Source organism: Parambassis ranga, chromosome 1, assembly GCF_900634625.1.
Source record: "Parambassis ranga chromosome 1, fParRan2.1, whole genome shotgun sequence".
Classification (NCBI taxonomy): Eukaryota; Metazoa; Chordata; class Actinopteri; family Ambassidae; genus Parambassis; species Parambassis ranga.
In genome coordinates this window covers 9,240,236-9,256,503 of record NC_041022.1, presented here as the reverse complement: position 1 = coordinate 9,256,503, position 16,268 = coordinate 9,240,236, and the positions used below count along the sequence as shown (strand labels likewise).

Sequence of the window (16,268 nt, the reverse complement as noted above, 5' to 3'; positions counted from 1 at the left end):
TCTCAAGTTTTGAACATGACATGTCCTGTGTGAGTGAAGATGTGCTGCATCGTCATATTTACAACAGAAAAGTGCAATAAAATGAAGAAACTCGGTTCCATACAGCTCCCATCACAGGCGAATTTCAACCTCACATGTATAACAGGCTAACAGCTATAAAAAAAAAGAACATAACAACAAAATGGAAATTTTTTTCCATAAACACAGTTTGTTTGCAGGAAGCTGCAGGCTTATCAGGAAGGGTGGGTCTGTTGTTTTATGAATTACCAGAGCAGTAATTTAGTTTTCTTGGTTTGAGAAAAGAAATGAGAAAAAGCACAAACAGCAGTGAAAAGAAGGCACGACTCAATTGAAAAAACATTATTTCTACTTTGAAAATAGCCACAAATGATAAGAAAAATCACTTATTTTGTTTGTAGAAATCCTCACATGGAAACAATTTATTCTTTGCCATTATACAGTACAAGCAAAGTCCCAAAAAATAAAAACACAAACCCACCCGTACCTACACCAAAACACAATGCAAACTGTCCATGCTCATGTTCTCTTGAAACCTACAAAATATGGACTTCGTCTGCATATTTAAATAAATATATATCAGAAGGGACTAACAGCTTATAGGAGGATGATTGTGGTACATTGTGGAGCTTCACTTGTCTTTTATTTGTCTCATCTCTCTGGTTTTTAACTCTCCAATAAAATTCAGTCATCATTACTTTATATACAGGGGATGAATAGTAATAGTACAATGAAATAATGAGGTAAACGTTAGACCTTATTAATGACGATCCATTTGCTGGATTTAGTTTGTCAACATTAGGTCCCCCTCGGTTCATTCATCAGGCCTGTAATTTTTTAAAATGTTATTTATTTTATTGATTTATTATTTATTTAAATCTATGTTTATTTGTTTACTTGAACCTTCATGTGACCCTTAAAATACCGTATAGGCTCTTTACACCCCTGGATAGGCTCTGAAAATTCTCTTATTTTAAAGAGTTATGAGCAAACACCAGCGAGTCACTGGTTTTATGATCTTTTAGAATTAAATTAAGCTGACAAATGAATGAATTTTACTTGTAGTTATTCAAACCCTTTGAAACAAGCTTAAAATATGCTAAAGGTGGTACAATCTGAGAAACTGAAAGATAGAACTCTTCATATTTGTGACTCTCCGGTGTGCTGCCCACTGCGAGAACCCTGAAAAAAGACACACAAGCAGACACAACTGAACAAAAGCTATGATTCCACAACCTTTTTTTGTTCCTACATTCCTACATCCAATATTTAGGTTATGCACTACATGATGTTTAAATGCTAACCTCACAAAAAAAACTGACTTGTAGTCATGTAAGGAAGCGCTTCTTGTCTTTTGCTAAACCTGACCCAGTAGTTTTGATGCCTCTACTGGGCTGGATGCCTTTCTGACTCATGAGAAAGCTGCTATGAAAAGATGAATCTTAAACATCTATATTCTCTCTGCTAACCAGTATAGTTTATATGTGTCCATGTCCATCACTGTGTGCAAGTGACGGACAGAAACAAATAAACATAAAAGTGAGGGAGTGATGATTGCTGCCTACTGACCTGTGACTGACTGCTGGATGGATTGGTGCTGCTGAAGTCTGAGTATCTCTTCTTCTGTGGTGTGCAGATACAGGACAGGAAGTGGGCGTACTCTTCTCTCACCTACAGAGGGCAGCAGAATGTCAGAAACAAAATCTAATGCTCTTAACTCTTACAATGATCCATCTTTGTTATCACAGTTTTTCACTTTTTCTAATTAGATTTTCTAATTGTACACACACACACACACACACACACACACACCTGTTTAGACAGTAGGCAGTGCATCATAAAGACCAGTGCGCCCTGCAGGCTGTTGAGGATCGTGAAAATATACGCCACCACTGTGGTGCCCTCCGCAAACATGAAGGCCCCAAACACCCACATCAGACCCAGAATACACATCTGGGCTATGGCTGTCACTGTGAAAGCTCTGCGGGGAAACAAGAAGAGGTCGGGACATGAGGTCAGTGAAAGAGAAACAGAAACATACTTGTAGAAAGATTCCACAGAAAGAAAATAGTCACAACACTTATTTGGAAAACCCCCTTAGGGGTAAAGGGACAGAACATTACTCAACAAAGCAGCAAACAGAACAGAGTCACTTTTCTGTCTTAGTTTATAGAGAGAAAAGCCCAGCCTGCTGATAAATCTCAAAGATAAGCTTAAAGGAGGTGATCTCTAGGGGGGAGGAAAAACAGTGTGTTAAGAACAAGTGTATTACACAGTCTTCTGTGTAAGACTATATGTCGGAAAAGAACAAGTCTGAATTTGAAATTAAAGTGTATTTGTTCATTATCAACCAGACATACAGGAATTTAATTTATAAAAAAATCTCATCTGCTCTTCAGGCCCTCAGGCAGCAGCGCTGACAGAGTTCTGGAAGAAGATGACTGGATGAATGAATGAAAAGAAGCCTCTTTGATACAAAGAAAATAAACATAAGAATCAAATAAACACAGCGTCTCTGAGTTCATGAAGGACACCATCATCTGCACCAAAGAAGAGAGACACCATCAGTAATGGTCAGCTTCAAATCTGTGAAGGCACCATTAATGAAGAATGATACAAGACCAACATACGTAACTATGTCTTTACAGCAATCCTCACTAGGACAACGTAAAATCAGGTGTATATTTCCAGGCCTGAAATGATGTATCCATTGTATTGATATAGGGCATAGGACTCATCACTATAGTAGCCAAAAATAGGAACATTGCATAGAAATTGAAGGTTTTGTCTCATTTTAAACCACGATCTTTTACTACACCTAACCAAGTAACTTCAATGTCAAATAAACTGATGAAACAGCCTCTTTATAAGAGCTTTTGATTTCCAGCCCTCAGATTCAGCCAGCCATTTTTTTTTTAAATTCAGTGACTTAACCAGTTAACCATTAATCAAAGCGGTAGATCTGAAATGTAGACAGGGTGCACATTTTCCACTGTCAGAAACCACACAGACATTTATATTGCACTGTAATCTAATGCTTTTCTTCTTTTGGAGTTGACTCTTCTAATTCCTGGAACTAAATTACACATCATTGATTTATGGACTGGTGCATTCGAGAAAGGATACTTTTTCATTTTAACGTTAGGATGTCTTTTGCAGCTGCATACTATTACAGTGTGTCAGTGAGTGGAGGAAAAAAAAACAGCTCAGACACATTAGAGGGGGAAAAGACCCTCAGTAGCAGCCCACTAGAGAGCAGACACTGTACTGTGAAAACATTCTTTTCATTTTTCCTTACACAGAAATCACATTCTTTCTATCAAAGCATTGCTACATCTATATAAGGTTCTACCTCTGTGTTTGCTTCCACTGTTACCTAACTCATTACAACATCACACACACACGCAAACACACAAACACACAGACTGACCTGATTTTGTGCAATTTGGACAAGTCAGGGTTGAGGCTGGCGAACTTCTGGGCGAGCCTCCAGACCGTGATGATGAAGAAAAAGACATTCAAGATGATGACTAAACACACAGGGCCGAAGAAGCTCCAGATGAGCCCGTTTTCCAGGGAAAGCCAGCAGCTGAAGAAAAGAGGGAGGAAACACATATTTATGACACAATGTTCTTTACCTCATTGAGAGAGATAACAGCAAGTGTGTGCGTGCTGATGTTGTATGTATTTCTTTATGTGTTTGCAGTCTTTCACACAACAATCAACTATTTCCATTCCACTTACTACTCATCAGTGCCGTATCCTGTTGGCCTAATAATGGCAGATATGATGACAATAACAAGAGGTGTCACATATCCCGTGATGTACAGGTACAGGGGCCGGATGTTGGCGTTGAACACAAGGACGACCATACGGTACAGCTGCACTCCTTCTAACAGCATCCAGGTGAAAACACCCAAAAAGAAGAAGTGGAGCATCGCTGCTACGAACCTGCAGCCACCCTGTAATGTAATATGACATGTAGAGAAAGACCAGATCAGACGGGGTGGAGCACTGCTCTGTCTCACAGACTTTACAGCTGTAATCTGACTGAAGATGAGGCTCTGAACTGTTCCCACAAACAGACATATTTGATTACCACTATCAGTCGTTAGATTACAGTCACGCTAATCAAATGAAGAGCAGTGGTGCAAGCAGTAAATCTGACATGTAAACACACTGCTTTCACAATGTTGTGACATATAACAGTTATAATATTAATCAATCAATATAATGTTACAATAATTTTATATTTCAAGACGAAGATCATTTTTGTTAAACTCCTTTGGAAAGAGTAATTACAAAAACACATGCAAATGTCTGTGTTGCCTAGATACCAGAGAAGCTGTGTCATTAGATGGTGATACGTTTTTTCTGTGTTGGCTGGAGTGATGCTTAGCATTGATTTTTTTGTGCTCTTCAGCTCAAAGTCATGTTAAATTTACACATAGCCAATGATGTGCTCATGTAAGGCCTACAATAGGTCTTTGTGAGGTATAGTGCGTTATTGTCAAAACTCAAATCCATGCACCAGTTAGGCATCTATTTCTACACTACTTAAAACCAGCTTAACTAAAAAAACACAGACCAAAAGTTGATGCTCGTTTGTTCATTCTCATTGGATAGAGCAGAAATAGGAGAACTGACTGAGGGCAGACAGTTTTATTACACTGTTCACAGAGTTGGAACATAGACCTCTAATATTTTTGTCACCATGGCAACAGTTGCTACCCTCTTCAGCTTCACCAGCGTAGTGGGAGGAAATGTCACCACAGACACCAGTTTTGGTACACTGTAAAACACAGACTTACCTGGCAACATACTGTAGGTCAGCACTGTGTGAATGAATTTAGCAAAGACTTGAACATGATGCATGCTTATTTATGTGAAATCTTCTGCACTACACAAGAAGCATATTTTGGGAAAGAAAATGTTTCCCAAACATATACAGCTGATCATCATATGAGGTTCACATGAATGAATTTGTGCTGATTTTGGAGTTTTCTACAGCTTATGAGTACAAACTAACTTCCTTATTCTATTCTCATTTTCTGTATTTCTGCTTCACTGCCAGCAATAAGTATAACTGCAAGGAGCGTAGCAAATTTGCTTTCCGTTTGTGTGTGTTTGTGTGTGCTTCAGGAAACCACAAAGATATTTCTACTACTTTTTTTTATTCTACAAGAATGCTCTGATGTTAGCATGAAGAAGGGTCTGCTTTGTAGCAACTGTGCTCTATGCACAAGAAGATGAGTGTCATGTGAAATCAATAAATGTTAACCATGGTTTGAGATGCACTCCAATGTATAGCGCTCACCCTCTGCTGACATAAGACATAGCTGAGTGTGTATGTATGCAACACAAAGGTACCATTTAGCATAAAGGAAACATCAAGATAGTGAGACATCAAGTCTCACTATGTTTTCTATCAATATCAGTGATCACACGCATAGGTCATAATGTAAATTTAAACACCTACCACTGGTTTAGTTTGTGAAATGCCAGCCAGAAAGATGAGGTCAGCCATGAAAAGGCAGATACAGAGGTGCAAGTGGATGGTGGTGCGAGTCCCTTGTATGGAGCGGCAGAATTTGAACGTCAGGATGGACAGTATCAGACACAGCAGAGAGATGATCAGCCCAATCTTGGTCAGCACCTGGAGTCCAAAAGTGTGCTAGAAGACAAAGGATGACATGTCAGGTTCTAAAGTGACTGAGCAGCAACCATTATGCATGTGTTTGCAGTCATATATGAGTGAATGGTTAAAAACAGCTGGGTGTTAGTGACATCAATACCAAAATAATCAGCTGAAGAGCTGTAAAGCTTTTCTATACACGTCAACACAACTTCAATATAAGAACGGAGTCAAAGAAGCATCAACCTTGATAAATAAATAGCATGGGTCTAATCGTTGAGGTGTGTCAAAACAAATTGCCCCAAGATGTTTCTTATGAATGTGATCTTAAGAAGCTAGTGTTATTTAGCCCTTTAGCTTGAGTGCCCTATTGCAGCCAATCGTGGTACAACTGCTGAAATACTAAATTCCCTTCTCTGAAATATATGATCAATTTATTGAATTTATCAAAAGCTTTAACAGTTTTACCTTTGTTACACATACTAAGCAGAACCCATGGATGTTTTTGCAAAATGATAATCACATTCCTACTCATTAAAACACATTTTGCACTGTGGCACAGGTGTCAATGCTCACACACAAAACTGGAAACAATGTGTGTGTCATAGGTCATAGAGCACAGTTGATTTGAAAGCTGATATCAAAGATACATGGCTACAATAACCAGGAGATTCAGACAAAAAATAGGGCATTGTTGGTGTAGTGTGTAATGTCTGCTTAGTTGTGTTTTTGTTTACACTGTAGTGTGTGTATAGTATATAGTCTGAAAACAGTGTTTATTCTGTGCACAGATAGACCTGTTTTATGTGATTATTTGAATTTGTAAGTTTGTAAATGTATTTTAAAAGTTGGGTCTACAGTTTAGAGAAATGGTGCAGGGTTTTAAGAAAAGCCTCTAAGCAATTGTAACTGACAGGAAATGGAACACACTCTCTCTGGAAGAGGCTTGAAGAAAGGCTACTAAGGAGGTCGCTCAGTGTGCTCCATGACACACATCTGTGTACACACTGCTAAAAGTATGCGGCCATATGTGGTGGCCTAGACTGAATGTGGTCTGTTTGGTTGGTTCATAATGCATTATCTGTACATCTTTGGTCACACACACACTTGTGAGCTGTCCCCCCGTCAATAGGATCACCCAAGAAGCTTGCTGAAGCCAGGTGTGAACAGAAGACTGAGATTGATACTTTATTTAGGTTCCTGTGTAGGTGTTTGTGTGTGTGTATGTCTCTTACCTCTATGGGGTAAAGGGCCATGAGCACTGCAAAGCTGCTCAGATGTTTCCATGTACACACAGTGTGTGTGGCATTCGAGTGCTGCTGATAGCAACCATCTGTGGACCAGGCCCCGTTGTCATTCCAGTATGCACAGATGTAGTGCATATGAGGGGACTTTTCTATACCCTTAATACACAAACCAGGACCAATATGTCAAAGACAGGCAGTGTGTTTACTCAACGTTCCATTTCTCAAAATAGTTTTGACATGAAGACGGCTGTACCTGTATGTGTTTGAGAGTGATGTTAACCGGGTTGCTCAGATTCTGAGTCGAAGGGTTGGAGACCACAATGGACACGACTCTTGAGAAGACTTGGAAGGAGGGATTCACATCATCCTTTTTTTGCTCATCAAGCTCTTCAAAAGACCTGTTCACAGATTTCTCGAGATTCTTGTAGCTCAACAGTGCAGCCAGAGCAAAACCTGTAAAAGGCACCAAGAATGAGATTATATTTAAAGAAATGAGATGAGATGAGATGAGATGAGATGAGATGAGATGAGATGAGATGAGATGAGATGAGATGAGATGAGATGAGATGAGATGAGATGAGATGAGATGAGATGAGATGAGATGAGATGAGATGAGATGAGATGAGATGAGATGAGATTACCTGGGTATGTTTCTGTCCCAGCTGCTGTTGCCCAGTCAGTGTCAAGACTCGCATTTTCATTGGTCAAATGGATTGGTCCAGTTGGTGGAGTCTTCCCTCTCTTTACAGCAATTTCTGCATCTAATAAAGCAAATAACCACTTTCAAATAAAGACCTCCAAGTTCATCATCACAGGGAGCGTGCAGATCACAGCTAAGCTTGTTACCTGTCTCTGTTGTCTCCATCTTGGTGCGGTTGCCTTTCAGCTGAGGACCAATAAGTAAAAGTGACTTCTCCACCGTACTGAGCAGCCCGCTCACATCTTCACTGCTGTTCACGTGTCCCGGCGAAAGGATCACTTGGGTCGCTGTGAATAGTTTCTGCTCAGGAGGCGGAACAAAGGAGAGAGTGGGGGCCTGAGAATGACTGCATGTGGTGGTAAGAATGTGTTTGTGTTTGTATATCTTTTTCTAACCTCTAGTAGCGCCTCTCCATCAGTCTTCCTCTCACCAGCAGCGCTTGGATCAGACAGAGCCAAACAGCTGTTTCTCATCATGAACAAAATGTCTGCCAGGCCTCCATGCGACTGAGAGACACAGAGACAATGAGACTATTCAGCTTGCCCGCTACTTAAGTTCATGTATACTTAACCTATATGGTGACATGGTGAATATGGACTCTTATACTTATCATGCTTTCAGACATACCTGTGCAGGCTTGCTGTCCGCACTGAAACTGTCACAGCCGAGCTCTGGACAAAACAAAGCAGCACATTAGATTAGCTTTGATACTTGATGTGCACTGACGTCAGAAGGCCGTTATACCATCTGCAGTGCAGGGTGAACTACACCCACACCTCATCAACATTATCTTGAGATACTATGTGCATCACTCGACTAAGAGTAGTCAACACAGAAAGCAAAGATGGAGTGAATATTTATTCACAGCACTATGGAACCCAAAGCCCTGCAGATAAAGTGGATAAACAGTCGTACATTCATTCTGTCTCTGCCATAACATACGAGTGTGAGGACATCCATCTGCAGGTTGTGCAACAAGGGTGTGTTTATAGTTGTAGTGATGTACAGTGATAATTTACAGCTGAAAAGATGGACTTGTTTAAAATTGCTGCTGCAGAACAGAGTTAATAGAGGAAGTAAAGTTCTGTTTTAGCTTCCTGCTTCTATCAGAGGCATTGAAATAGATGGGATGGAGGGATGTGCGCACTCACCTGTGCAAGGCGTCTCCTGGATGCCATAATTGGTGTATCCTTTTGGACAATCACACCAGTAACTCCCATTAACATTCCTGCAGACTCCTTTCTTCCCACAGATGTCTTGGTTAATTTCGCCAGCCTCACATTCATTTATATCTGTGTACAGACAGAGAAGTACAGGTGAACTAATGACTAACATTCTTCATTCAAGAGCAATGACGGATGGATGAGGCATGTCTGAAAATATAGAATTCATTCTTCTGGCCTATAATAAAAAATGTTGGTTGAGCGTGAGTCCATGTTTTGTGCGTTCCTGTCGTGAGATGTCTTGCCATTTTAAAATAGTTAAGACCTGCAATTAGGACTAGCAGGAGGCAGGAAGTTCTGTGGTTTGGGTCAGATCGCAATGTGTTGTTGAATCGTGATGGAACAACAAGAAGGTATGATGAGAAAAACTTTATTGTCCTCTGTTAATAACACTTATTATAAAGGTCTTAATAAACTTTAAATTAAGTGTATGATGTGATGTCTAGGAAGGATGGGCATGGAGTGCAGGCAGCATGTGCCGGAAGGTATGAATCAGATGACAAATGCAGTATTCAGTGAAGATGATTTGGTAAAACTTAATTATCCGTTTCCTGGATGCACTTTCTGATTAAAAATCACACATACTGTGCAGACTGCACTCACCACCACTCACCTTCGCACTGCACAGGACTGGTGACGTGACTGACGTTGACATACCCGGACTGGCAGGTGCACTTGTAACTCCCAATCAGGTTTTCACAATAAGCCCCCTGACCGCAGATGTTGTTATTTTCATTACATTCATTGGTATCTGACAGAAGACAGTGAAGACTGTGGTAAGAGCAATTGGATCCACATGTCCCAAATGCTGAATATACAGCTCATACACGCTTACCTTGGCACTGGCCTTTTATCATTGTAAAGTTCTTACTCCCATGAATATTTCTGAACCCGTCCTGGCACTGACAGTAGTAGCTGCCGTTTGTGTTGAAACATTTTGAGTGGTTCCCACATGGATGTTCTTGACACTCATTTATATCTGTGAATAAAGTAAAAACACAATCAATACACAATCAATCTCTTCTCTTTTAGCTCCTGTGTCTACCTTCGTTCACCATTGTCAGTCTCTTGTATTTCTTTAACTGATTACTTGGAACAGCTCTGATCTAAGAATTTAAACATTTTCTTGTTGTTTTCATTGTGCTGCACTCTGGCTATGAGCTGAGGCCTAAAATGGAAAAACTCAGCGAAATGTCATCTACAAAGGTTACACTGGTAAACGCCGGTAAATCCTATTACATAATGGCAACACCATTTGTACTCAGAGACTTCTTGACTTGAGCGGAATTCACGATTGTAGACAGAAACCGTGATGGAAATGGTGCAGAGGGAGAATAAATATGTCTGATTTACCAACACATTTTTTGCCATCTGAACTGTAGCCAAGATCACATGGATGTTTACATTTCACCAGGAGAAACGCCAACCCTGCGGACAAAAAGAGAAAGAGCAGTTTAATTTCACAAATGAAATTTCAATGGCTGTTTTCATGAAGTTAGGCTCCTTTTTCTTTAAACTTCAAACTATGTGCTAAACCACTGATTTGGTTTGGTGTAGTGAGGTGACCTCCAGTTAGGTTTTCACCCTGATGTGACTCGAAGGTCACATGTAGACACATTAAATGATGTCATTTTGTTTTCTGCATGTTGCTTCTCCCTGCATTGCCAGAAATTAAAGAAAAAGACACACGTCAGTCACATTTTTCTGCCTAATGAGTCAGTGATACGTCGGAAAACACGGCCCGTACACATGAGCTTTAATACTCCCACATTCTGTGCTTCCCTCTTTCAGTCACAATGAGCCTTCTGTTGTTGTGTGATGAGTCTGGAGCTTCCACAGTGGAAGGACCAGACACAGTTTGACAGTGACAGTGAGTGTGTAAAACAGTATGACTGGCTCTAATTACATGATGAAATAAGATCGGACAGAAACAAGGCGTATATTCAAAACGTAACAGTATGCTCAGCTCACAGCTGACTTCAATCACCAGTAAGCATGTTGGTAAAAGAGAATAACTGTGTGTCATATACACAGGCCTCACTGTATGTTTCTTCTGCTTTGACTTCTCTCTGTCTCTCTTCCTGTTGCATTACTTGATAGACAATGCATGCAATTCCTTTTTCTTTTTTGTTTGCAAACAATGAGGCTTTTCTATATTTCTATAAAGGGGCAGTATGTCATAACAAAAGGAAACAAACTAACATAATAGTATATTAGTCATCATATAGCTGTGTTTCTTTTTGGTTTTGGTTGGTTTTTATTTTTTGTGTTTGTGTTTAGGTTTTGTTATATTCCCTTTCGTTTTAGGGCTGGTGTTTAGTTTAGTTCTTGTGTCTTGTTGTCCTTGTGGTGTAAGTTGTGTCTTGTGTTTCCTGTTTTACTTTGATAGTCCTGTCCTCCTTGTTTGTTGTCTTGTGTTTTACTTCCTGTAGTTTCCCACCTTGTGTGATTACCTGCTCCTCCCTAATGTGTCTCACCTGTGTCTCATTGTCTTCCCTGCTCCCTGTGTATTTAGTCTGTGTCTCCCTTTCACTGGGTGCCAGTTCGTCATGGGATGTCTGTGTGTTTCGTTGCCACGTCCATGCTTTGCCTCAGATCGTGTTCTCCTTTGTACTCATGTATGCCATGCCAAGGATTTGTTTTGTTTTTGCCTTGAACTTTGCCTTGCCAAGCCACGTTTTTGTTTGCCACGCTAAGTGTGATTTTTAGTTGTTCTTTTGAGAGACTTTGATTCTGGCCTCCCCCTGGTCAGTAAATAAAGACTGTTTTGACTTTTAAACCGCTCTGTGCTCTCGCATTTGTGTCCTCTCCAAGTCAAACCCTGACAATAGCCATATAGTATGGTTAGCATCATTGCTGTTGATGAGTAGAGTAGAGCATCAGGTTTGTGGCTGCAGGAAACTTGCATGGGAAAGTCAGGAAACACTTTGTAGGTGAAGAATGAACCATCACAAGCTAAATACATACACACAGGAGGCTTTATTTTGCACACCCATGACTGACTGGTCCTAACCCGCCACACTTACCAGAGGCACATAGCCAGTTTGTGATCTCACAGATTCACATCTGGTTTTCTGCCAAACCAGAGACAACTTCAAGTAACAAACATTACACACATACCTCATTTTGTACTATCTGAGGACGGATCTCTGTTTCAGCCTGTGTTGGAGCTATTCATTGAATCTGAATCTCACATATTGATCCTCTGATTGTATATTACCTGTATATGTAACAGTGTGTATATGAGCTAAATTAAGCTGACTGCAGTATGTAATTGTGTTGTTTTTAACCACATAACATGACATGTTGTCATCTTATGAAGTTGTTTTGGCTAAATTGGAGGCAAACGGTGGCCTGTTTACACATTTAGCAGACACTGGAATGATTCACACTATTTTTAAGGTCTGTTTGTGGTCTCTAGCAACTCCAGAGGGAAACATTTGACTGTTTAATGTACCATAACATTACAGCGTCACTGTGTAGCATGTGAATATAATAAACCATTACATCCACGTGCTACTCACAAACTGAGTTTTGAAGCTTAGAACCAAAAACACAAAACCAGAAAAGCCAGAAAACCAAAACAGCAGGCTTAAAGAAGCCAAAATGTAAATAATATTACTTGCTGTATGCTGTTTAAAGGTTAGTCAGCATGGCCCATGATGTTTTAGATATGACACCGAGCATAACCCACATTTTCTAATTGAACTCTCCCCAATGTTGGTTAACCGGTGATCTGTGGTGCACCACCACCAGCAGCAGCAGCAGTGTTTTATTCAAATAAGGCTCACAGATTACTCTTCCTGTCGTTGTGACTCATTGTATCATCAGACCTGCACACTGTTAGAGTTTATTTTACTCTGACAGCTGACTGACCAATAGCCACAGCAGCATCAGTCAGAGGTTTTCACAGCACAGCAGCCACACTGACCTTTGTCCACATCCAGCACACACACACACACACACAGCTGGACAGCACTGTCAAGATTTTCTTTAACCAAAAAAACTACTACTGTCAAATACAGAACATGTGATTCATAATATGTTGCTATTCAAAATTAGATGGCAATATTTTATTAAAGAGGAGTTTTTCCAATGTTTAAAGTATCTTTAAACATACATTTAAAGTATCTTTAAACATAAGAGAAGTAGGCACCAAACTTTTTTTGAATTCCCGTTTTTTTCTGTCTTTCATCAGCCTTCACACACAGCTGCACACATACACGCTTTGCGCTCTCATTGATAAACTTACCAAGAACAAGTAGCTCCTTCCCAAAGCCCATGTCAGTGAGAAAACAATAGTTCCACACAAAATCTTCAATGAAATGATCAGAACTTTGGTTTGTAGGTCCTCTCACAGAAGTTGAAGAAAGAATTTTAAGGTGTGTCTGCTGTCCAAAAATATCCACAAAGTGTCAGAGTGAAAAACAAAACAGCAACAGAACAATAGAACATTTATATCTTGCCTTTCAAGAGAGAATATTTATATTTGTGGCAGGAAAAATAACAGTGAACCTTCACCAGCTTCTTCCTCTCTCTGATTCTGACTTTCAGTCTGAGCATGCTTCTCCCTCCCCCTGATTTCCCCACCCAGCTCCCTCCCTCTCTCCCTCCCTCTCTCTCTCTCTCTCTCTCTCTCTATCTCTCGCCCTCTCTCTCTCAGACACACACAAACTTATCTGTGTGGCCTTGTCTCCCTCACACCCCTTTTACTTACTTGTTTCTTTCACTCCACGTCTTTCACTTTAAACACGTTTCTCACACTGGTACCGTATCACATTGCTTGCGCACACAACCCCCCTCTCTGTCTACGCCATCTTTCTCTCTTCGCTCCAGTGGCCTCTATTTCAGGAGCTATTCACAACACTCTCATGAGAAAAGAGGGGGGACAGGGGAGGAGAGGAGAGCAGAGGGGGCGATGACTAACACTCAATCTAAACAGCTGCTGCTGCACTTGAGTTTTGCCAGTAATCTTATATCCGTTCCCATTCAGCTCCTTTTCTGCGTCTCCCCCCAACCGTCCCCCCTACAGTGTTTAGCCCTTTTACCCAGTTGCAGTGACAACCCTTCTGCATTTTCTCAACCCCCCCAGACAGCAAGAAAACAAACTGGAGACGGATGCAGGATGACCTCTATTAAAGTGAAATCCACTATAAAACCACAGTGGCGAGGTTCAGAGAAAACCAATGTGGTAACATAACATTAAAAAGAGCACACAGCCCTGAGCAGCTTCCTTCCAAAAACATTAACATATACTTTGTGTGTGAGGCAACTCTGATTAAAGTGGATACTTTTTGCTGACTGTCGGGATATTCACAAGCAGGGTGGCGTCCTGCTAAATACAAGATCAGGCTGCCATTCCAATGTAGCACACTATGTCTGTTATGTCAGCATGTTTCACCTTTAATGATTCAAATTAAAAGGGCTGTAATATTATTGGTCAATGCACAATGGGGACGTACCAATGGGGAATGAGTTCAGCAGCTAAAAAATGTCAGGATGACATGAAACGATGAGAGATGTACCAAGCTGTAGCGCCATCCAGAGAGACACAATTTGACAAGGAGTACTAACATATACTGTTCAGGGATCCTATTGGTTTGTACATGATACATCTCCTCTGCATGTGACAAATAAACACAGTTAGGTGTTGGAACTGACGATAGAATACCTGAAATACCAAACAAAATGTCAGGAAGCACCGGCAGTGAGGAGCTTGGTAGCCAGGAGGAAAGCCAACCAGCCATCCTACTGCATCCTTGGCCATACCTGGAAAAACTGTTGGAAGTCCTTGGATCGGTGCAAGCTTTGTCAGCCTAAGCGCCAAGAACTCATGGCATTTCCTAACTCACCAACCAATTTTTAACAAAGCATATCGAGACAGATAGGAAATGTTAATACGCTACAGAACAAAGATCATACACATAGAGCCAAAGAAAACATGTTTTCTAAAAACAATGTTGAACCGCTCCTTTACCTACTGCTGTGTCTATTTAAAAAATAATATTACCATCCAAACTCTTTATCTGTCTGTTATGTCCGGTGCCGTCGAAGTCCAGTCGTTATAAATCGTCAATTTTGATCTCCTTGTGATGCAAGAAAATGCAAGGTATAAATTGTAGCAGCTGTAGAGGGACATACTGAAACTCTCATAGAAACAAGGAAGGAAATGTATTAAGTAACTGAGACTAGTGAGTGGACTAATGGTCTGACTCATCCAATTTAGACAGTTGGTATGAGGTTTGCCTTCGTGCTACCACTCTCAGAATCCCTTTTGACCACTGTTCTCGCAGCTTAGCTATAGTTGTAATGAAGGTTTGCAGTGGGGCGCAGATGAGTTTATCCAGGTCCATCTATCCATTTTCTTAACCCACTAAAGGGTCAAGCCTTCCCCAGCTGTCAATGGGGAAGAGGCTGGGTACACCCTGGACAGATTGCCAGCCTATCACAGGGCTAACAGAGAGACAAACAACCTGTCACACTCATTATTATTATTAGTTGACCTACCTAACATGCATGGCTTTGGTATGTGAGAGGAAACCGGAGTACCCGTAAAAAAAAAAAAACCCATGCAGACACAGAGAGAATGTGCAAACTCCATGCAGACAGGGTTTAAACCAGGAACATTCTTAGACTTAGACTTAGATTTAGACTTTGTCATTCAGGTACACAAGTGTATGCAAAACAACATCTCTTTGCAAAAGTTGAGTAGTGCAAGAGTGATCTGTAGTATTAACAGTTCAAATTGTGAAGTAGCAGAACAGTTGTTCAACCAGTATGCATTTTACAGAGCTATCAGACATCAGTGCTACCTACCACACTTCTGTGCCTCAATATGGTGTTCATTTTAACGACAGTGGCAGTTGCAGGCACCACCTTCCCTTTAGAGTCCTGTGGGCCTGTGCACATCAGCTCCACCGCTGGAGTACACCAGCTGGTTCTGACTTTTGGGCAAAAAATGTGAAGGCGAAGGTGAAAATTGACCGTTTTTATTGTTCACTTGTGAGAATGTATTAGTTTCATCAATACAACCCAGACATTATGATAACAGGGCTGCATGTTGTTGCTCAGCTTTACACCAGACACTGCAAACAAGCCTGAGTTTTTTTTTCTAGTCTGGCTTTGCAAAACAAGTGGAGTTATCGACAATCACAATATAAACATTTAACACAGTTTGTAAGTGGGTGACACAGATAATATGTGGCGATTAAAGAGTTATCACTTACAGGCAAAGGGAACGTGGGGAAACACCATATCACCATATGATGCTTGTGTGTGAGAAAAAAAACTTTCCTATGTGACCCATTTCTCATTGTCTCTCTCTGTCTCTCTCTGTCTTCTAAAGCATCATCTTGACTTTCTGGAGTCGTCGTTTGTCATCGTTTTTGCACAGACAGAAGGCCAGACATACGGAGACAAATGAGCAGACACATGGAGACAGATAA

The 16,268-nt window shown here is 40.6% G+C and overlaps 1 protein-coding gene across 5 annotated transcripts; it reads right to left on the bottom strand.

Moving 5' to 3' along the window:
• Nucleotides 1–254: 254 nt before the first annotated feature.
• On the bottom strand, nt 255–13,664 carry LOC114432747 (CD97 antigen-like). 5 transcript variants are annotated; one of them, XM_028400935.1, is made up of 18 exons: nt 13,541–13,664; nt 13,076–13,214; nt 10,177–10,251; nt 9,659–9,802; nt 9,437–9,574; nt 8,752–8,892; nt 8,228–8,271; nt 7,996–8,106; nt 7,747–7,900; nt 7,542–7,661; nt 7,154–7,353; nt 6,889–7,056; nt 5,498–5,692; nt 3,763–3,980; nt 3,449–3,607; nt 1,831–1,999; nt 1,588–1,689; nt 255–1,200 (listed from the first exon to the last, which is right to left on the bottom strand). In XM_028400935.1, exons 2-18 carry the CDS (start codon nt 13,104–13,106, stop codon nt 1,159–1,161), a joined length of 2,211 nt encoding a protein of 736 aa, XP_028256736.1. In that variant the 5' UTR covers nt 13,107–13,214; nt 13,541–13,664; the 3' UTR covers nt 255–1,158. The 5 variants fall into 5 exon arrangements, with proteins under 5 accessions (XP_028256736.1, XP_028256734.1, XP_028256735.1 ...); XM_028400933.1 differs by lacking the exon at nt 13,541–13,664 and adding an exon at nt 13,339–13,388; XM_028400934.1 differs by lacking the exon at nt 13,541–13,664 and adding an exon at nt 13,290–13,383.
• Nucleotides 13,665–16,268: the final 2,604 nt, after the last annotated feature.